This window comes from Anser anser (assembly GCF_964211835.1).
Source record: "Anser anser genome assembly, chromosome: 5".
Classification (NCBI taxonomy): Eukaryota; Metazoa; Chordata; class Aves; order Anseriformes; family Anatidae; genus Anser; species Anser anser.
Genome location: NC_139725.1, coordinates 2,284,928 through 2,308,998, shown reverse-complemented (window position 1 = coordinate 2,308,998; position 24,071 = coordinate 2,284,928). Strand labels below are relative to the sequence as shown.

The window sequence follows — 24,071 nt, the reverse complement described above, 5'->3', positions numbered from 1 at the left end:
ACAGAAAATCCAATTCTACAGTGTGCAGTAAAATGATAATTTTGACTGCCTTAAACTGGATTTAATGATCTGTCTTCTGCTGAACTACCCATGCCAGCAAGATGCCTGCAGCTTTGCAGAGTATCCCAGGCTGTTGTACAACCATCTATGAGAGAAACACAAAGTACTTGACATGCTAAACAATGTATTTTCAAGGATAAAAACTTCCTATCTTTCCTGACATCAAATCCCTTCCAGAGCTCCTACTGGAACATACAATAATTGAGTTAGTTATTCATATTTCATATGTGAAGTCAAGAGAAGTCAGTGAAAAGTTGCACGAAGTGCAGGAATGATTCAGAGTCAACTGAATATCGGGCATCCTTTAAAGCAGTGCTATGCCACTGTATAACAACTCATCTTTTTAGGCTTGTAGAATAAAACTAAAAACATAAATTCTCTTTTTTCATCTGACACCCTTTTCTCCCTGTGATCTATGTGCTCATGCTACTGGAATGCCATTTAAGTTCACATGTGATGATAGTTTTATCAAGCCATTAAAGTTTCCTGCAACTTCATTATTTTCTGCTGTTCTTCTCTTCTGGAAGACATAATTGCTGACACAAATGGAATGGACAGAGCAGATGAAAATTTCAAAATTCAACCACTACTTATTTCAGATAACACTAGCAATGTGTTATCTGTGTTCAATGTGCTAGTAAAAAACAAACAAACAAACAACAAAAAAAAAACAACAAGATAAACTTGTCTTTGGGGTTCCCAGGAGAAGGGAATTCTGGACAAGATGTTATTTCTCAGTTAAAAAATCTCACTTGCTTTTACACTAGTTTCTAGTTGAATAGGAACCTTCAGTGTCCAGCAGTTCTCCAGCTGCCCACATCTGGGAGACAGTGTTCACTGAGATGACAATTTGATGGCCTCAGCAAGAATCCATCTTGGGCACAAAGCATTCCATAAGCCGGCCTGGCACGTTCTCATTCACTTCTTGTCCTTACATACAATGCTGAGCAGCACAGAATTGTATTAATGCTACCTGTGCACTATGTTCTGTATATACATCTGGGCTAGTCTCGGCACAGAAGATCCTGTGTATGAGATATAAATCACACACACAGTCACGCGACGTCAATGCCACCACATTCCTTACACTTTTCTATTTATACATGTGGGAAATGTATATATGTATTTATACATGTGGGAAAATAGAAGATATTCCTCTGAAAATTGTGAGATGAAAGAACACAAAATCAGAACCAGTGCTACACAGTCTCACTTCCATTTTCAAAAGCAAACGTCAAAGGCACAAAAGAAGTTTCAAGGGCACGAATATCACTAAAAATTAAGTCTGGACAATTCATATAAGATGCAGGCTACAGGGTAATGCTTTAAGCTTGCTCATATAAGAATTAGTTGTAAAACTACAAGGCAGGGACACATAGGTATTTATTTGACATGGGGATGGAAGTAAATTTTTCACATGCTGATGGAAATTTTATTTAAAAAAATCTAGACACCAGCATAAATACATTGCACTTGTTTACAGTAATAAAAAAATAGAAAACTTGTTTATGTCTGGCAAAGGAGCTGTCAACTTGTTTTCCATTTTAGAAGACCTCAATCTTTCTACTTTCTGCACATGAACAAGTATTGAGATAAGGGGCAATAGGTCAGGAGGAATAAACATTCCACAGCATGTAAAGCTGATAGAACTGTGTTTAGCCATAGAAATACCTTTAAGTTTCCTAAAACTTTACTATGATTGGGTATATGGTATCTCTTACATCTTCATAAAGCACTACAAAAAATGAGGTGCAAACAGCATTGATTTTATTTTTCAAATTATTTCTACTGTATGCAAATCTGTTGCTATTTTTACTGCTTGAAAAGGCTGCCTCAAATAGAAGGTGGTTCTTTAAAAAAAAACATCAAACAACGATTAGACGAGCATTGGGCCAAAGGACTGCATCTTTTAGGAGCAAAGGAAAAATGAAGCAGCTGACAGCTATCTTGAGAGAACTGATAGCAGTTCCTAATTCCATTAATACTTCCCCTGCTGACAAATGGAAGCAACAATACAAAATACAAGTTCTCCTGCATGTAAGGAGACCAGCAGACACTTTATGGGAAAAGATGTCAAAAGGAAATAACCTGTGATCAAACCAGAGTCACCTTACTGACATTAACATATATTAGCACTTCTCTCACAAGTTCTACATGACCGTTTGTCACTATTACCAAATCTACACATACACCTGCAAGTTAAATTCAGTGAGGCCTGTTTGAGAATGTTAACAATAGAAATTGTCCAAGCATTCACGAAGGCAATATAATCCCATTAAGATGAAAGAGTTCTTGAAAAAGGAAAAAATAGGAGAAAAATTAAAAGTTTTTGCAATCACACACTCTCTGAGAGATCTCTAGTAATTCATTCTAAGCCTAAAATCACAGTGATGGTACTGAGAAAAGGACCATGGCAGCATTTACACTCTGGCATTGTCACAGCCACCATTCTACAGCACTTGATCTCCCATGCACATGGGGTGGTTTCCTCATTGCTATTAGCAGAGCTCAAAACTAGTTTGTTCTTACTGAATTGGACTTCAGCCTTTAACAGTGTGGGCCACATATTGTTTCTCAATCACACCTGGCATAGTTGGTATTTCCTTTAAGTTGGCCCAAATTATTCTTCCAAATGATTTCAGAGTACCGATGCACACCTATTTATCACATAGAAACTTCAGCTGTTTTGTCCTTGAGCTTTGATATGATCAGTAAACTGACAGCATGTAAGACTGCGCTCACACTAAGGATTGTGTCATTAGAGGATGGCAAAACAAACACGGGCTGAAAAACAATAAAATACTCACTGTGCATTGTTTTACTTGATACATATGGGGTACACAGCATATGTGGGGAGAAAAAAATAAGAGAGAAGATACAAGAAAGCTGTAAAACTGCAGCTGAAATTACCCACAGATTTTGTTTCCCAAGTCCAGTTTTTCAGCATTTCCGGCATATAGTGGTTCAATGCTGCACTTAACTATCGGCTATTATTAAATATGGTATGCAGATACTGCTGAGATGGCACTTAAATTACTCCTTCCCACACTGAAATCAGATACATCATTATTCCAATCTTAAAGCTAAGTTTCTTGGTAATGGACTTGTCTTACTAGAAAAAAAGAATTATCTGGTGACAAGGTTTGGAGTTACATAAAATAACTTTTTCTCTATTCTGCTGCCTACACTAAACTGCAAGGATGAAAAATGCTGGTTTTAGAAGGGGCTGCTCTCTCCTCTTGAACTTGCTATACTGAACCTGACATATAGAAAAACGTATTTATTAGACTGCAAGTGCATTAGAACTGAATGAGTTAAATTACTTTGGGGGTGGAATAAAAGATAAGATGACCACATATTAATTTTCAACAACTGCTGCCCAGGAAAGATTCAGTTCATTGTATTATATCAAAAACTCTGATGTCAGGAGAATGCAATAAAAGCTCTGCTGCCCGCTGCTGACCCTTGATGTGGACAGAGTTTACACTATCAGCTTGCAAACACATTTAGACTTTGCTTATCCAACCATATAAACAGACTGAACTATACTATATTGCAGATGATTAAAATAACTGTTCTTTTGAAAGGCACTTCCACAGAGGCAAGTGGTGCAACAGACACAAGATGCACCAGAAGAGCCACACTTAGCTGCAGTGGTCATGCAGCCCCCCCTCATGCTCACAGCAGAGAGCTTTCCTAAACTCCAGAAAATGAAGGCTAAGAACCTTCCACATCAGTAATAAAGAATGGGGAAGTTCCCCTTCTAAAATAAAGAAAACTGCATGCTGGTTATCAAACAGCATTCATACAACTATAATCACAGTGCTAGAAGTCAGTCATACCTCCAGCAAGGGATGCTACCACCCCCTTCCCATGTGTGACTGATTAACATTTGAGTCTGATGCCATATGGAGTTAAGAGATAAGAGAACATAATAAGATAAGGTGAACAGAAGTGTTCACATACTCCACCATCAAAATCAGAACAACATTGCTCGTTCCCCTAACTTCTGCTGACTGCTGAAACAGATGGCCAGTGGACTATGTTTTGCTTCTGGTTGTTTTCTTCTTACATATTTTCAGATACATTCACAGCAGCTGGCACACAAGCCAGACACACTTCATTGCAGTCCTAGCATCAGCATGGTATATGTAGCCATAAATATATACTCAAAGAATTGTCATAATTCATTTATTCAAGCCTTAGTGCTAAATGTTACTACGCAAGTAAAATGTATAGTTTGTAAAAGCAACAAAATATATTCTAATACCTAAAAAGGAGACCAAATTCTTGGTCTATACATAAAATACATACTTTTTAGCATCTGTTTCCTTACTATCATTAAACAGCCCTCTTTCATGCCAACACAACTGAAAGTTTGCTCAGGTGAAGACTGTAAAATAAGAATTTCAGATTTATGACCTTTAACTAATGGGAGGGAACTAATTTATGCTGATAAAGCAAAGCCTTCACAAGGTATAATCCATGGCCCAAAAGTGAATACGGTTCTGAAGAAATTTTGGCTTTCTCCTTGTTTTTAATCATCTTTCAATTTTGCTGGCATTGAGATAAGAGAAGGACCAGAAGCCAAACAGGACAGCAAGCCCAGCAGTATTCCCTAGGAGCCTGTCATTAATAGTTTTGTTTGTTTGTTTGTTTGTTTTTTAATCAACACTCCTGCCTAGTTGTCTTGTCTGCAGGTATGCCATCTTCAGATTATGCCATAGTAGGAAATCTAGCGAGCATCTGAACCATACTTTTCAGGTTTATTCATCACTGCTTTTGTAAAGAAAATTATTTAGACAATTTCCTATCCGCCTCTTTAAAATAACTGAAGAAATATGTTTCTAATGAAAAGGTTGGCTCTGGATGCTTTTTGAAAAGCTTATTTTTTTCACTGTTTTGAGGACAGTGTTGCAAAGCTCTCAAATGTGATACACTGCATAAGACCCGCTTTCTACCACTGCTAATTCTCTTTGACACTGCAAGTCATAAAATTACCATCCTCTGACATCCAGCATTATTGCTGCAATTCAATAGCTGTGTTCAAGAAAATATCAGGACAAAGAATGATAAATTGTTAAACTGAACATGTTAGAATATTTCATTCATAAGCAATGATTTCAAGAAAAAGGAAGAAACTTTATGAAATCTGAGTTTCTACTGCAACATTAACTATTAACTTTAATGTAGAAAAATGTTATAGAGAATGGTAATTATTGCTGTAATATAAATATTTTGTAACACATGCTCCGGACACATTAATGCATACAGCCTCACCACAAAGCTGAACACATCATGATTCACAATGATTTTTTTTAGAAAGTTTTCAAATCAGCTGAAAATATCTTCAAGAGGTGCTTGATAATGTAGAGGAGCTCAAAGCCTGCAAGAAAGACTCAAAAGCCAAGCCAGGACTCCATTGGCGCAGAAGGTCATCACCCTGTCCCAATAGCACAGGATACAAAAAGTCAGAGAGTGAATAAAATGCTATTCCAATAGTCTGCAGCTCAGGCAATGCTTTTTCTAAGTACGTTTCTGACATCTAATTAACTGCCAGCAGTCTGGGACAGGGGCACTTATAGCTGTTTTAAAGCTGTTTCTTTGCAAATCCCTTTCCTCAATTGCACGGAGCAAGCTGGAAGTCTCTGCTTCTTCTGAAGGCTAAAATGAACAAATGATTTTATTGTCAAGTTATAAACTAATGAGCACATTATCTCTGAAAGGCAAACAACATTCCTGAGGAGAATGGGAAAGATTCTGATCTGACATAGAGCATCTAAACTACAGTAAAACAGTTGAAATCAGTGCAGTTAATCAATTTCACACCAATGTGACTGAGATCTGAGCAAGATCCAAACGAACAGAATTGGTATTTTTTGTTTGTTTGTTTTAATAAATCTTTTGTTGTCATTATACAAGCAATCACTGAAATGCATTTTTAACCTTCTATCAACTTAAATTTTAGTAGTAATGTACTTGGCAGCATATATGGACCATTTCAATGCTATGCTTATCACATTCTCACAGGAAAAGATGATATGGCAAAATACACGCACTAAGCCATGCAAACTGCTTTATTAAAATAAAGGCTCAAACATTTTGGACCTATTCAATCTATTTTCTACTTTTAAATGGCACACACTGGCATTTTCAGTTACCTAACTTTATGTAAAAAAACATTTATGTAAAAAAAAAAGAAAAAAAAAAAGAAAAAAGAAAAAAAAAGGAAGCTTCACAAAGATTAATTGAGGTCTCCTGAAACATAATTGAGAACTTGAAAAACTACACCAAGGTTTAGAAAAAGTCATAGATAATTTGCTTGACATACCCTAAAGTGCATGAAATAAAATACTATAGCTTACATTGCTCAAGACAAATGTACAGACTTTGGCCATACTCTTGAATATATGGTTTCTGAAATCAGCCTTCCAGACTTTTGAAAAGCGAGCAATCCACTGCTCATTTCTGAAAGGAATAATTCAGGTTCTCATTACTAGATTCAGAATTTGGCCTGGAACAAGAATTTAGACCAATTAACCAGTATACCACTTCCCCTCAAGTAGCAGGAAATTCTGGTGCCCTCTTCTAGTGCCAACTGCTTTTGTATCTGCTTTTGTTTTAAACCATTTGCTCTATGTGAATGCAACCAAATAGTGCAAGAGACTCAAAATAAAAAAGCTGTTCATGTGTTCTAGCTGTTCTAGTCACTTCCCATACTGTGATGCTTCTTGACTGTGAAATCCATGGCTGTGGCATCACTGAAAAAATCTTACATCGAGTTATTAAAGTGGGATCCTTGGTGAAAACCTGAGCAAACATACTGCTTATAATGAGGCTTCTGACAGGTCTCTGTGAGAAACCTGGAACCAGATGCAAGCACAAACCCAGCTTCTTCTTGCTAAGGTAACATTACAGGGAAACCGAGTAATGCACTGATCTTACAAGCAGCAGCATTCACAAGCTGTAGAGCACTAACAAAAACTCAGAATGACACTAAATATAAAGGATTAGTTTCAATGATGCTAGAAGGGAGAAAAAATAGAATACTGTAAAAGCAAAAGTAAATTGTAAAATAAATATTTAAGGATTCAAACTAATAATAGAAAAGCCCATAAATCGTATTTATAATCGCTCCCTTTCCTACCAAACATCCATCTTCTCCAAGTGGATGCCTATTACCAGGTCTTCAGCATACGCTATGGGATAAAGAGAATTGTAGGAATCTAGTTTACTACTGCAGGGAAGAGACACCAGAGAAAGGTTTAGAGGAGCAGAAAATCCTGAAGAATTTTTCCAGGGGACTATGTACCATTCTGCGTGGTGTGATTCTGTACAGAATGACATACCACATCAAGCCAAGGCAGCCAAACCAACGGTTACCTTCCTCTCAGTTACTGTCTTGCTGTTTGGGGTCAGGATTTGAGGCACTCGAGTGCGGGAAAGGTAAGCCTGAATAAAGGGCACAACCAACCATAAAAATAACATACTGTACAGTACCTATACTAACACAAGACATGGCTGAACAGGTCTTCCTGAGAGATTAAGTGGTTCCTGTGGTTTCTTACCTGTTTCAGGTAAGAAATAATATAAACGATAATTTTGACAAGCCCACCGAGCAGAGTGCAAGAAGTATATTTGTTAGGCCACTATAATGACAGGCCCTCAGAAACACTGATGTTTCTCACATTGCTCTGCAATGTGCCCACTGGAATAAATACCTGTCAATTCTAGAAAATGAGACTCAAACTCTAGAAACCTCATTTTTCAGACAAATTATTTTTCTTCTTCTGTGACCATCTTGTGGCCAGTCCCTCTGTGCAAGAGGCCTCAGGCACTGCAGCACAAATATCCAGTCAAAATCATTGAGCTCCTGGCATCGCATTAGCTGGAGCTGTTTGAAAGATTGTAGGAATTAATTTTTACAAACACATTCCAGAATCTAAGTCCACATATCAATGTTGTATTTCAAACTTTTTTTCATAACAAACTCCTGTATACTGCATGAGGGAAAAGGGGTAAAGTCAAGGCCAGCAAGAGTACATCATTAAAACCATGTCAAATGACTGAACTACAGACTGAAGGTAAATAAAAGTCTACCTCAGCTCCCAAGATGTTTCTGAATCACATATACATGTGCATGTGCACACATTCGTTTCATGTGTTGTTTTTGTTTTGTTTTGTTTTACTTTGCTTGTAGTTTTCTGTTTCATGCTATTTTTTCTTTTACTTCATCACACTGTTACATCATAAATTGTACCATAAGCTAAGAATAACAACTCATAAATCCTGCATGCCAATTTACCCACACTGTTCTCTGAGTAGGTGTTTCAAGAAAAGCTTGGTCAGCCTTAGGTAACTCATAATGCTATGTTTAATAGCATTATTCACTGGGACTGAAATAAGATTTAATACCAACTTAAATCAAGTTGTTGGGTTTTGTGTGCACTTAAAGAATCAGGATTTTGCATTTTCCTTCATTGAGAAACACCAGAAGAAGACATGATGAAATGTATAGCCTGGGGAGGGGGAACTTATTGAATTGCTTACCAATAAGTTTCTCTTCTTTACAAATTGATACACATCTACAATCAGCAGGAAGCCTCAGGATCTAGCTACATGGATCACATAGCTGTAATGATGGCAAGGATGGGAGAAGCCCTTTGTTCAGCATTTTCTTTCAATGGGATAGAATTCAGATTCTCCTTATATTTTAGGAGTTCGGAATTAACCCTCCAGCAGAGACAGATTTTAAAATTCAGCATCCTGTGTTTATTAAAATGTCATTGGTAAAGTTGCCTTGTAAATAATGCCCAGTATGGCCTCATTGACAATAAACTAGGCAAGCATTGAGCAAAAACCTTGGCAATCAAAAATGAGCAGTCCTTCAGATCATGGAGAGCAAAATCTTAATACATACAGTAGAAAAGCAGCAAGGTAAACATTGCCAATGAATACCTAAGAACAGACAAAAAGAGAGGAGAGGAGAGAAGAGAGAGAGAGAAAAGGTACTAGCAATCTAAAGGAGATATCTAAGAAGCACAAGAAGGTGTTTGTACAAAAGAGAAAGTGAGTAAGCACATGAAATCTGACAACTGAAACAGGAAGAGCACAGAAAGCATATAATCTTGAAAGCATACCAAAGTACTAAGAAGCATAAAACATCTTAGGTCTGTAATCTATTGTTATACCCCAAATTCTGCTTAACAGCCACCTTAAACAAATAGAAACGGCATTTTATCTTTGTACATTCTCTTCTTTAACCTACCAACTTGTCTATATTTGAAGACAAAGCCCAGCAAGATTGTGGTATGAGAAAGGGAGAAAATGCGCTGAAAACATCTGAAATGCTAATGGGATGAATAGGAGCCAGAATTCAAGGATTCTCATGTATGATCCATCCCCTGTAGGAGGAAAATAAATTTTAAAAAAGACCAAAAATCTCTTACCATTATTACTGTTATCATCAACTAAAATAATCTCTTTGAGCAGGTGAGCAGGAGTCCGGTCAATGGCAGAATGAATAGAGCGCAGAATCACTGAGAGAGCTTCGTTAACAAATATGAATACAATGCTGACCTCTGGAAGTCTGTCAGGAAATGTTAGGTTTCTGCACCTGAAGAGAAAGGTGAAAAAACAAAGATGTAAACTGTTGGAAGTCACAATGTCAACACAAACTGTTTCAGGGAAATCTATCCCCAGCCAAAAGAATGACTTCTGTAAACATTGATCAGAAGGTCCCCATAAACTGTTCAGAGCACTTACAGGCAAGAACCAAAGTAATTACTATCTAAAAAAGGAATCCTTGGAAATAACTTCCTGAAACTTCCTGTGCAACCAAGGCCGAGAACGAGCTCACTTTCTGACTCAAGGTCCAAAACACTGAAAAATTAGTTTGCAAACCAAATGTAAGCTCTTATTTAACTGCAGTTCCCAACTGCAGTTTGTCACAATATTTTTTTCTTGGACAGTATAGACAGGAATAAACTGAGTTTGCCCCTTTGAAAGGCGTATTATTAATAGCTAAATTAATTACTTTTGCTACGGAAGCTACCAGCTATTTCAGTCAAGAATAGGAGATACCTTCTCAACTCAACAACAACAACAAAACAGTAAAAGCTCCAAACAGTATCTTGCTAAATAAGCTAAGACAGACAGCATAGACAGAAAAGAAATGTACAAGGATGCAAAGCTCAGTCAAGAATTTTAAACAGAATGAAGACCACTCTAGTAACCTGGTAGATTTTCCTGTGTTTCTTTATTTATTCTTTTAATAAACATGTAATTTGGCCACAGAATTTATAAGTCATGCTACAATATGACTCCTTAAGTAAATTTGATGTTCAAATAGAAGAGAAAGTGTAGCATTTACACTCCTTTACATGTTCATAACACCTGCAGATTTCTGTTTGGTGGATGCAACTGAAATTTCATTCAAGTTTTGAAAATTGGGATTCAAATGGGGAGCACTATGAACTAGTCAACAGGCTCAAGCATACCAAAACAATTTTCAGTATTAGCTTATAGAGAATCGACAAAGCCTGCTATTTCAGTGATTCTGTTGCAGCCCAAACGCATAGATATATAAAGGTACAGCAAACAAAGATACAACCAATCTTTTAGCTGTATAGCTTAGACATCTGTTATCCTCAGCAATAGTGATGTACAGAGAAGATAAAAAAGAAACTCTAGCAAAAATGGTAAAATATGTCATCTATCAGATAAAGAGCAATGCAGTGATTTGGGAAAATAAATAATAAATAAATAAATAACAATGAAAACACACTGAAGTTCAAAGAAATTACTGCCTTAAAAGCTGATTTTTTGCCCTCTGTCAATTAAGCCATTATTGAAATATATGTCAAATATACTTTTGTGAGAAAATAGTGACAAACTATATTTAAAAAAAAAATGTTCCAGATGACAAAACCAACCCCCAAAACACTGGTGCACTACCATAAATCCATGCATAAACTGAAATGTAACAGAATTTCTGCTTGGGACATCTGTTTAAATGAAATGGTTTGTGTTATCTTTCCTACCCGCACTCATTTTCATTTCTTTTTTTCAAATTAGATCCCACTGGATAGGATTTTCTGTTGTCTGGCACCTTGTGCAAAACAAAAGCAGTGTTTGTGATATGAACGCCATTTGACCCCTGTTTTGCCCCTGTATATGCTAAGAGATATCTGCATATGATACCACAGAACAGAATTAGGCTCCTGTCATGTCCAATTTTTTTAGTGCTTTACAAATGGATTCTTTTTCAATAAGGGTACATTCCTAAATTGAATTCATACTTTCTTTTTTCCATTCAGACTCATTTATCATCTTTACTTACAGCTTAGATTCAATGTGTGTAGAGTTTTAAAAAAATTGCATTTTCCTATGTTGTTTTTTATATAGAAAGCGACAATACAAATTACCTACTTTTTTTTTTTATTTAAACAAATTGGAATGAAACACACCCAACTTGGTTCATACACAGAATGCAGAGAATTTGTACTGTTTCACAAGAGCATCTACTTCTTTGTGCTAAGTTTTATGAGGAATAAAATTCCACACAACTAGGAACGAAAAAGAAATAGCTATAAGGAAGGGGTGTGTGTGTAGGTATATAGAACATATGCTGAATGGCTAAAAAGGGAGGACACTGTATGGCTCAAATTCTGAGATTCATTAAGCCCTAAGAACTGAAGGGTTGTGCAGCAACCAGCAACGTCCAGGTTTTAATGACAGCTCTGCCTCTGCCTCGTTCTGGGGCTTTGGGCAAGCCCCTACCCTGCCCAGGTCTCAGCCACTCCCCTTTGCGAAGCAAGGCCCCTGCTAAAATAAAAAAATTAAAAAAAATTAAAAAGAACAAATTCACTAAATATTGAGCATACTTCAGTATTAGGATTAAGTGTTGGTTTTTTTTAATATAAATTCTACATATAGTTTAGAATTACAATAATGAGTATCATCACAATGTAGCTAAAAATTTCCTCTCGCAACCAACTCTGCTAAATTACATTGGGCTAATGACACTAAAGAAACAGTTGTCATGGTTACCAGAAATTTAGAGAAACTCCTGGTGTTCTATTTCAAGCACAACTCAGGCAACTGGAGGACAGCATACATTACGAATCTTCTTTGAAATATTTGTCCATATTCATCTAGAAAATATACATTGTGATACAGCAACTTGGCCAGTCACGTTAAAATTAGTTTAGCAGAACTACGCAGTAAGAACAATACGCAAGAATGATTTCCTGTGTTAATAACTTATCTATCAGACCTTCTACAAATATGTACATTATGAAAAAGAATTGATTTTCTGCAATTTTTGAGAACCTTTCACCTAACAGTTACATCAGTATCACAGCCAACAACAGCAACAGAACACGTTTTGTGTCTTAATCACTACATTATGTCATATGTTCCACTTTTTTTTTTATAGGATACAATGAAACATATTATAAAATTATACAATACATACAATTTTTCTTTTCTCCTGCTCTTTGAGGATTGCAGTCTATTACTATGGAACTGAAGCCAGAAAGACAGTAAGTTATTTCTGCTGCAAATCTAGAAAACTTTATATGTGGCCAAAGTCTATTACTGGAGAAAAAAAGCAGGCATACAGTTGTGTGAGGAATTTACATAGATCTTCCATATAACTATAATCAAATACGGCCAACATTTTTTATGGATTGGTGTCAGGAGAGAAAAAAAATCTTCTTGATCTCCAAGGCATCTTACAGCATAGATTTAATTGTAACAAACTGTGTCCCCAGTCCTTTTAATAAAAGACATTATTGTATAATTTTATTGACAAGAAAGTTCCTTTTTTTTTTTCCTAGGTACTTAAAATCAATACTTTTCTCTGAATAAAGTAATTAGAAGAGTAAAGCTGGGAGTTGATGATCTCAATAAAATTCACTTTTATATGAACATGAGGAGAATTCTATGTAGCTATTTGGACAAAAATGGTTAGTCTCTTACAGTATTAGCCAGGGATTATTCTGAGCATGTGTAAATGTATGCCAAGCAAAGAACATTCACGTTATGACACATGAGAGAGGGAGAGACAGTACATGCGTGGATTACAGCATCACATCTTCTTTCAGTTAAAGGAGACAAGGGGGAAGATCAGAAACAAAGGTACAGCATTATTAACTTAGGTTATTATAACAACTTGGAGACTGCAGCCAATATGATATCATTGCTAGTGAAATTAAATACTTTTAAAAAATGCATTTAGGCAAATACATTCAGACAGGACAAACTGAAGCACAAATCAGAAGCACAGAGGGTGGCCACTCAGCACACACCACTGCTATGACTCACAGTTTGGAGACAAGAAAACAGAAGAAGCAAGGTAGAGAGCTGAGTAAAAGAGAGTAGGGAATGAGCCAGATATTTGACAAGAATGCTAATAATTTTGAATTTTAGGACTTCTGTCAAAAATAATCTAATAGGTGAAGGACCAGACTTCTGTGCTCTTTTAAAGGAATCCTTTGAAACATCAAATACCACATGCAGTATTTATACTGTCTTTTATGAGTAGGAAAAAAACTTGGTGTAAAACAAACATGGAGCCATATACATCACTAATGTAAATCCAACAAAATACAACTATTTCATGGATATTCAGACAAAGCAAAAGCTTATGGAATGCAAATCCTTAGGAGCTAGCTTTTGAGAAGCAGAGCTAACGTGCTATAGTCTAACTTGAAACTCACAATTTGGGATCATGTTTTTTATGTATCACCTTTAATAAAGGAAAACCTACAGGTTTATAAAAGTGTGATGCTGTCTTGCACACTGTATCCAGGACTGCATATACAACTTAACACTGGTGGTAATGCTGACACTGGACATACACACACAAACAGCTTTTGTCCTAAAACACATCAATCTCCTCAAGAAGTGGATGCTTAAATTTTCTACCTTGCGTTTGAACTTGCATTCACTGGATATCCCACCTGTTCTGCTTTTGCCACTAACTGTTGCTCTTCAAGGCTTCTACCATTGTCTCTTGCTGAACTGAGCCTCAAAGTAACACAGTTTGAGATTGGTGAACTGCTCAAAACAAGGAGCACTTACAAAACAACCCAAGCCTTTCTCTGCACAGGAAACTGCATCTTCTCTGCACTTTTCTAGATGCCAGACAGCACTGACTCAGCTGGGAAAAGGGCGAGCCACTGCAAGTCAAATGCTATACCATACTATTTAATCTGCAAGGAGGAAAACCAAACTGAGCTTTAAACGCTTCTTTCCTCCCTCCAGCCTTCCTGCCTTCACTTCTTCATATGAACACTGTTTTTACAAATGCAAAAGAAGTTTGGCTGACTGCAGTTAGTACTGACTGAAAAAGATGCCTTATGCCCATCAGCCAACTCCTTCATATCACACGTGCTCTCCAGGAACAGAATTCTGCAACATAATTCCTCTGCTGGGGTCCTGTTACACACCGTTTTTTCCCCCACTATCCCTCACTCTCTCATCACATAAGCAAAGCACAATGTTATCTCTCTTTCACACACGTGCTTCAGCAGACTGTATCAGGCAACAAAAAATTTACAAGCTGACAGAGTAGAATCATAAGTGCATCCACTCAAAAACAGATTTGGTAAACAGCTTTGGGATTCCTAAACAACCTAGCTTTTAATAATGCCTTTCTGTGTGAGCTTGTTCAACATTTCACTCAGGACAAGCTTTGTGGGTGCTGCCTGCCCTACTTAAAGCAACGAGCGCAACAGAATTACAACTAACACAAGCATTATCCTACTCATGCGCTCAGTAAGGCCAACACTGCCTTCCTCAAAGCATCCAAGCTCATTAGAGTAAGTAGTTATTTGTTACTCTGTGACAGAGACACATTACAGACTAACAGATGGCTATAAGGGTGGTAAACAGTAGAGCACCCAGTTGCAGCACCAGGACATAAATGGATGCCTTGTAAGAGACAGCATAACCAGTACTCCACAATACAGCACATACCATCTGCTAAGCATTGCAAAAACTGAGACTACATCAGTATGTGATGATTACTTTAGGAAGCTGGGATATTCAGGGGAGTTATTTATAATAATGTGTATTATAACAGGTTTGGGAGTCATTATTTGTTCTGGGGACACCACTGGGATAGTGTAGACAAAACACCAGCAGCATCCAGGTGCCTGTGCATAGGCATGTATTTTTTGGGAGGTTGGAGGAGGGAAGTAGGCAATTAAGTGAAATTAATATGGTTTTGTCAATGTAAAAACACAGAATATATAGAATATTCCAGAATACTTCTTATCCTAACAAAATGATCAATTGGGAGTTTTAAGAAAAATCAAAGTCCTTCTTCACACACCACACCATCAAATTGAGGAAGCAAACACACGATGGAAGCCAGAGTAGAAACAGGCTGAAGAAGGGAGCAGTCACCAAAGGATATTAAGAAAAATGTAGTGGATACACAATGTTTGACATATCTGTCTTTGGGCTTTACTGATAATGGCAGGTAGCAGTTATGAATCGCTGTTTTCTTCTCAAAATTATGTGCATGTGTTCCTGCAAAGTATCTCGGTACTGAGAAATACAGTAGCCCCTTTTATATTATACTGGTATGACTCAGTTTTGACCTTTTTTGCCAACAGTGTTCTGAGAATTCACATCAAAGTACCTCAGCAGAGGAGCTAAGCATCTCTTTGTAAGGTCCTGCAGTGAGAGATGCCACTTCTCATAACCCCATATTATAGCATAGAGGAGTTTCTAGGGTCAATGCTGTCAACTTTTAATGGAATGAGAAAAACAGAAGGACAATTAGAGATTGCTGAGCTACAACACACATGAAGGAGAGGGCAAGCATTCAGCCCTGCCCAGCCCTCCAGTGCAGGTGGCATGCAGAGATGGGAGACCAAATTTAGTAGTTAGGGCGGTGCACTCCACCCAGGTGGTTGTTCCCTGTCTTCGCAGGAGAAAAAAATGTCAGTCAGATGCAAACGTCCAACAGAAAAGAGAACATAGCAGTATTTTCTTGGCATTGTTCATTCCCAGCATCCACAATCACACAATTCTGGACTGCCTTGTTAAAATGAACATAACACTGAGGATAAAGTTGAACTAGGTTATGGTGCTCACTTCATAAGAACTTAATAACCTAGTAAATAAGGCAAGTATGGTCAATTCTCCCTAATCTGGGTGAATAGTGAATAAGAAGCTGCAATAATGTGGACAGACATAACACCCAGATATTCTGGGACCTGAGGAATACAACGCAGATGCTCAGTCCCACATAGCTGGCACAGCAAACTGCAGAGACCCTTGGTGCTCAAGACAGCCCTTGTTTTACTACCCTCTCCTCCTTCCCAATCCAAACCTTTCTTTAATACAGCTTATCTGATTTCTCTGCTACTGTTTGCCTTTTCCTCGATGTTCAATCCTTACTCATTTTCTTGACTGCAAGCATCCAAGATTTAAAACATACATGGCTGAGAAAAGCCACTAAAATAGCTGCCTCCTCAGCTTCAGCTGGTGGAAGCTTGCTCTCCTGTGTGCAGCTTATGCAGATGTTGGCCACTTACACAGTTGTTACTACTGCTGCAGTTGCCCTTCCAGCTGATCTTGGAAATAAACACAAGCATCCTCAGATGAAGGAAAAATACGTCACTGAAGGCTGAGGCAGTGAACCTAAGAGTCACTCACATTGTCACATGAGGAATACTGTCCTCATGCTTTTCTACTCTCAAAGTCCTGTTCAAGCACAGACGCTGCAGGAAGCGAAGAGTAGGCTACATGGGCTTTTAAGCTTGGATTTCCAGCCCGTAAGAAGCAGAGCACTTTGACATCCTAAGGTTTGTGTAGATTCCTCAGGAATATAACCTTCTAGTTCAACCCTAATTAGCAGAGGTACAGTTAAGTCTGAGTAATTTGGGGACTTTAGGAATATTCTTCTGTTCTTAGCCTGCCAGCTTACTGTCAACACAAACCCTTGGCAGATCATTTTATTCTCCCAGTCTCAACTGGGGCTGATTAGATGTGAATTACACTAGACTTGTTATATTTCTGTTCTCTTACCATCATCCTATATTTCATGTGGTATGCTATTAATACAAATGATAGACCACAACCAAGCCTGGACATATCTATAGGAACTCCATTTCCTTCAGCTACTTCCCTGTAAGCCATTGCTGGGATCCCTATGAAACACTTTGTTAGTTCTAGGCTAACTCCTCCCTGAGCAATTGTGGTACTGCTGCAATACTTATGTTTTCTTGCTTTTCCAGTCAGGAAGTTGATTAACTCATCCTCCACACCACTTGCTTTGTGCTCTCTTCAGAGCAAGCTATTCTTGGCTTTCATGCTACGCTTCTTGAGCCTAGTGTCTGCTCTTGGATAATTTAAATATATTCATACAGCTTCCAGAAGTGACTAATACAATTGTCTTTGAAAATAGGTGCTACGAACACTAAAAATGGATCATTACAGCAGAAAACATACTCTTACAGGGTAAGATTTTTCTTGCAATAGCCATGTGCATGTTCTCAAACAAAAGAGAATTTGCATATGACAATTGGGAATTCTTTTTTTCAGAAATGTGACTTTTGGAATACCCTGTAGCAGTGTACTCCACAGGGTGCTGTATGTGCAGCAAGCAGTGTACATACTACCTGACAATATGCTTCATTTCCCTCAATATTAGAATTTATCATTTGATGCTTTTAGCACCAGATTACCCACTCACGCCTGAACCATGATAAAGGGTGGGGGGAAAAAATGTCTTCCTGAGCTATCATTACCAAGCCATTATTTTGTGTGCATGACTCTATAAACATATTGTAAAGTCTAACATGTTTTTTGCAGATAGTTAACTAAGAATCAAAATTTTCACAGAAATTAGGATCATGATTCATTTCAAACTGGAGTTTCTTCTAAAATCCCAACCCTAATTTATTTCTTTCAGCTACAGTAACATTCCTTTACTGTGTCTTTTTAATTTTTTATACCCACAGTTATAAAAAATTCAGGCTGAAATCATTCAGGAGAATCATCTCAAAAGAGATATAAGAACTGACACACTTCTGTCACTGTCTTGTTAGTCACAGGAGATTTATTTTTCCTCTAAATTAGTTTACAATTAAAAAAAAAAGAGATTGTGCATACAGACAGTGTTAAACTAATTTAATCAAAATATAATTTCTTGGACCTTGATTTCCTTAAGGCTGTTATATTTCAGCAAATCTACAACATACATATTTCTAAAATGTGATATTTCATAATATAAATTATAGATATACTTAAAATTGCTAAACTGTAGTCTGGAATGGCATTCATATCTTTTCACTAATATCCAACAACTCAATATACGGTAAAATGTACTGTTTATTGCACTGGTTATTAAAACATTTGGTTAAAAGTAGTAAATAAGATCACAGCTGGATTGCGCTTGGGATTGGCAAGAAGCTAAAACACCTTTCACATCTTGGTTACTGGTTCAATTCAGTGAGTGCCCATCATGTTTATTTTAATGATTTTTTTTTAATGAGCTGCAAAAAAAGCAGTTTTCTTTCCACCCACATCCCCATCCCCAGAGATGCTAGGTTTTTTCAAATGAAAAGATGTATCAACCAAGGCTGAAAAACAGTTGAATGTTAACTGTCTCTGTAATGGTCCTACCAGACCAGGACTCAAATGCCTTAAAGGGAAGGCTGTTCATTCCCCTGGTCCAATCCACATCAACAAAGCATCATGGAATAACAATGGACATGTTTACCCTGCCTGGCATGCACACTTAGTAGCAGAGAAGAGCTCAGTGAAAGCTGGAGGCTCCTTGGGCTTTCAGCTGGTATACACTGCTTCACTAAACTGCATAATGCACCATCAGAGCTCACCAATCTCATCTGCTTTCTGATCATTATCATACAGTCCTGGGCTTTCTAAAAGAGAATTTCTTATGTTTTTCCTATTCTAGTCAGATCTTGTGATAAAACTGAAATTTAACATAAGAAATGTTACTCTTTTAGCAATAAAACACTATTTAAAGTGAATTGTAGGTGACATTAAGATTCCAAAAGAACTTGGGGAACTTAGAGGGTACTTAGTGGGATTTTAATAGGACTTAATATGGGTATTTCAGCATTTCAGGGGACGTTTGAAACTTCCAACCTTCTTATATTTCATATAAATGACTCATTATGGCCATCCTATGTAACTTACCTTCTATGCAATCACACAACATAAGACTATCAGGTGAAGAAGAGTTAAGACTTGAACTCAGGGATCCACAATGCTGGGGTTAACTACAGCACTTACCCATTAGGTCTAAGGTCAGGCAGGGGCCTGTCCAGTGGCAGGCGATCACTCAGGTAAGCATTGTAGCCGTAATACTGAAATTGTTTAAGTGCAATACGTCTGTTTTCAGGACTGAGATCCTGGCCCCAGTGAGCAAAGAGAGATGAGTCGGTAAATGCCTCAGCAGGATTTTCTTCCAGTTTTGGTGGAGCTTCTACAAAAAACAAAGACAAAAACAAACAGTTTTAGACTTTCATTCCAACAGGCTCTAGTGCACACTACTTTAAAAGGTATAACTTTTGGGAGAACACCACACAGAACAGCAAATACTGCCAGCTTATTGCAGCCTGTAAGTCTTCACGTACCATGCCCTCACAAATCTCTAGGGGCAGTAGAACTGTTAGTAGTTGAGGCTCAAAATTTAATATTCAAAATACAGCTAAGTTAAAAACAATTATTTATCATCACAGTAAGAGTGAAGGGTGGGACTGACAACTCTAAATGACTTAAAAATTAAAATAAAAATCTCTAAATGAATCCAAAAGAATTCTTATCAGACATTTTTTGTTTGTTTGTTTTTGTTTGGTTTGTTTTATATGCAAAGGTGAATTATTTGATTTCAGCCTGAATTATCATGCTAGGAAAAGGGTAAAATTTTGAAGGGAAATACAAAGAAAGAGTCTGTGCAGGATACACAACATAGCTGCTGAAATCTGTATTAGGTAAGTTCTTTGAAACTACGGAGTCAGCATAGAGAAAAAACTCGCTGCACTTGGCATCCGCGTTTAAATAGCAAACCAGTTTCAGTCACACCATATTTTTATATATTATTTTTTATTTTTATAGTCCGGTTTACCAATCCAGTCTATACAAATTTTTGGTCTGTATTTAGATGTGTGCAATGATGGTACTAGAATCTTTACTCGGCAATAGTTATGTAATTATAAAAATGTTTTTGTTCCACAAGGCTACATCTCTGGCTGCTATACTAGAAGAGAAGACGGGAAGTGATATGCCCAGATCTTAACTTATGAGCTCTGGTACAATGAAATCACAGCATTCCTTCTCAGTATATATAATTGCCCAAGAGGTCTAATTCAAGGTGACTTATAACAACACCATCTCATCCAGACAGACAGCCCACCGGTGGGTGGGTATTCAGGTGACCATACAATCAAACCAAAAGAACGTTGTCTCTGCAAACAGTTTCTAATATACAGTACACTATTAAAGAAATACCAAATGCCTTACTTGACCCTGATTTGTCATCGTAAATAGCGTCTCACAAAGAAAAAATGCCTTCGTTTTCTGGATGTCTGAATTATGAATAGTCTCCATATCCACTAACCAACTAAATAAAAACTCTTATTTCTCAAGCTGTATTCACAAATCATAACTCACTAATACTGGTCACACAGAGAATTAGGACAATAAAAGCAAATCTTCAGATAACTGTCAAATGTGTCCAAGAGGCAGAAACTTCACTGACACCATGTCCAGAGCCAGTATTATATCATTCTCAGCACTCACAGTCACCTAAAGACCTGACCAGCTGGCTTAAATCTAGCTACATAAAAACATTTAAAGAGAATGGTTTATGTAGTAACAGTATACACCACTAGAATCGTGACTCCTGAAGTATGCCAAGAACCACTTTCTTTGATCTCTTACTAAATAGAACCCAAAATACAAAATCATAAATTGAGATTAAGTTAGTTGTTTGATTCATTCAAGATATTTTCCTTTTTGCCCAAACAGTACTGGCGGGAAACTAATGACACTTGTTTTCCTGCATTAGATTCTGATCTCTGTAAATACAGAATGTTTCTTTACTTGTCAAAGTACCGTTGTACAACCTGAATCCCGGAATCAGCTCCATTTCTTCAAGATGAAATACATGCCAAATCCTCAGTCAAACACGGAAACTACTCTGTCAGGCCACATAAATGTTACAAAGTAGAGATTGCGGTTTAAATCAAAGTCTGCAATGGAAATTAAGAAAACTTAATAAATTCAGATCATTTATAGAAGATCCTAACTTGAGAAATGCAGAATAGCTTTTAAATACCAGTCCAGAAATCATAGCACTGGGAAAGCCATAGACACCTCTGTTGACTACTAAGTGACTTCCACAAAACCAACTTGAATTTACACGAATAACGTCACAAACTTTCTTCACATCTTAAGAGATGCTTAGATCAGGTGCAGCCAGTAGAAATTACCGTTGCTCAGCACTTTTCAAGAGCATACACATACATGCTAGTCAAAAAAACTATGCAAGTATTTAGCTTGTGTGTTAAACACATACCTAAGTTTTCTACTGAAACAGAGACTTTACAGCAAACAGGATTCAAGGTATGGTCACATTTACAGATTTACAGTCACATGAGCACTACTAGACATGAATTCTACAGAATGAGCTTTTCCAAAAGGTAGGAAGGATAAACAACTTGCGTTTGGGGGACACGGAGACTGGTGTGGTGAAATAACATTGATTTTAATATGAAAAAGTTAAAGAAACAAGCAAAACAAAACAAAAACAAACAAACAAAACAATCAAACAAAAAAAAGGACACATCCAGAGGATAAAGGTTCTGCATGACAAGCCCACAAACCTGTGCTGCCACTTAACAGGTGGAAAGCTTTAAGCTTCACATGCAATCTTCCCTTTTCCCTGGACTTTCTATGCTGATTAGCCTGAGTCCCTGACTCCTGCTAACAAAATGTTACTCCCACAAATAACCTTGGTATTTATTTTTCATCTATTAAAACATTAATGTACAGGAGTGACACTTTTTTCTAATGTCCATACAGAATTAACACATTCGAGGCAGAAAAAAGCCTTGACATTACTGTGAGGGTGGTTCTTCACGAGCAGGGAACAACAGGAGCAGCCACTCACTGCCAGGCTGCCAGTGGTGAGGTCAATAACCACTCTTCACCTCCTCCCAGGTAATGGTTGACCAGATGATCTTTAAGGTCTTTTCCAACCTTAGTGATTCTATGATTCTAAAGGAAAAGTGCCATTAATCTGGATTTCTCCAAGTCAAGCACAATTTTTCTGAAGTCTTTAACATCTATATTTATAATTATACATATGGCAGACAACTGACTGATGTAGGATACACCCACATGCCAACCGCACATCTATGCCCCAAAAGAGGTCCAAATAAAACTGAGATTCACTGTAAGAGCAGTGCATGGCATATGCATTTGTAACTGCAGATAAGGGGAGATCCAATTATAATTTTCCATGGATGGATGGCCATCCCAGCAACAACTGTCTTCACAGAACTGTACTCACACATCTGCTTGATTTTATCTAAAGATTTTGTGGCTGAGAGTATCTCCTTATTCTTGCTGCTTTCTGATTGAAAAAGCATTCAGTAAAATCTAGGTTGTATCTGCAAGACTAAGATTCTCAAGTGATGGATATCTGTGAATGTAGTTTACAAGGTCTAAAAAAACATTGCTAAACACAGCCACTTTTTGTATGCTAAGTAAACATTATTTCAATATATTGTGCTACAGGAAAAATGCATTGCCAAGAACCTTCAATTAGAATTTCAATCAATGGAATTAAGCATGCATCTCTGATGACAAAGCCTTTCTTTCCTTCATTTGGCCGAAAACCCTTGGGGAAGTGCCTTTATTCAGTCAGTCTCTCACAAGAAATAAAAACAATTATTATAAGACCATGAGCTGCCTTTCAACTACTCCACTAGCGTATTTTATATCTTAGTCTCTGAAAACAGAAAGTGACTGCAGTCTCACAGCCAGTTCTTCTTACCGCTTGTTTCTACCATTACAGAATGATGATGGGAAGCTAAGGCTCAATGGTGAGCCAGTAAGTAGTACTGCCTAAAGCAATACTAAGGTAGGCACACTTATCTGCTCAGTTATTACTAAGAAGGAAAGATCAGTTCCATTTTTCCTGTGGGAGGAAAGCTTATCATCCACAGCATATTGCTGTAAATGTTAACATTGGGTCTTTCTTCGCTACATTGACTTTCCACATCATGCAAAGAAGAGCAGTATACACAGACATAAGGCCAGTATTAACTCTTGGCAGGCTGACACTTTGCCCCTAAATCGATTGATTTAATGAATTACACAGATGTCAGCTAGCTGTATACCTGAGCTGTGGATGTCTCCTTCCCAAAGCTTCTCCTTCCCAAAGCTGGTCATGGGATCAGTACGGGTTTGGTCACACACTGTTTAACAAGTCCAAAAAACTCATAGTTTGTTTTCTCTAAGTATCTGTGTCTTTAGCTCATACTTTATGGGTCATGTTTACTAGTTATGCCATTAATCTTAATACAAAATGTATTGCTTCATTTGACCTCACTGATGGCAGTATCCAACATGAGTACTCATTGTCCTCTTTCTATCGCTCTTTACATCGTATGTCAGAGACACGGAATCAGAAGATACTGATGAAAATGTGACATGAAACCAATTCTCTCCTAGTAACAAAATACACTTTTATTAGCAACTGAAGAAAGAATGAACTTACATTAACTCTACCCTTGTAAAGAAACACATACCCACAACCCTAAAGCCTTTGCTAGCATATTGGGTACAAACAGCAAGGTTTTTTGGTGGGGGGCTGCAGGAGGTGGAGGAGGTCAGGTGCTGCCCTGTGTGAGGCACATGTGGCTCCCCAGCAGCCCCATCACTGACCAGAGTTATGCCATTCAGTGAATTGGCAGCACCTCTGTGAAAACATATTTTAAAAAAGGCAGAAA

At 37.4% G+C, this 24,071-nt stretch overlaps 1 protein-coding gene across 9 annotated transcripts in view; it reads right to left on the bottom strand.

Moving 5' to 3' along the window:
• GALNT18 (polypeptide N-acetylgalactosaminyltransferase 18) overlaps positions 1-24,071 on the bottom strand; it is a 225,635-nt gene that overhangs the window by 95,657 nt on the left and 105,907 nt on the right. For 6 of the 9 annotated variants that reach the window (XR_014585551.1, XR_014585552.1, XM_083840007.1 and 3 more), the window contains 2 exons: positions 19,345-19,537; positions 9,510-9,676 (listed from right to left, as the gene is read on the bottom strand). Coding sequence is in view for 7 of the 9 variants with exons in the window: in XM_083840007.1 (XP_083696133.1) it covers positions 9,510-9,676; positions 19,345-19,537 (360 nt within the window). In the remaining 2 variants the exon portion in view is untranslated. Of the gene's footprint in view, positions 1-9,509; positions 9,677-19,344; positions 19,538-21,156; positions 21,309-24,071 lie in introns of those variants that run through there. The other 3 variants (XM_083840009.1, XM_083840010.1, XM_083840011.1) reach the window with 3 other exon arrangements.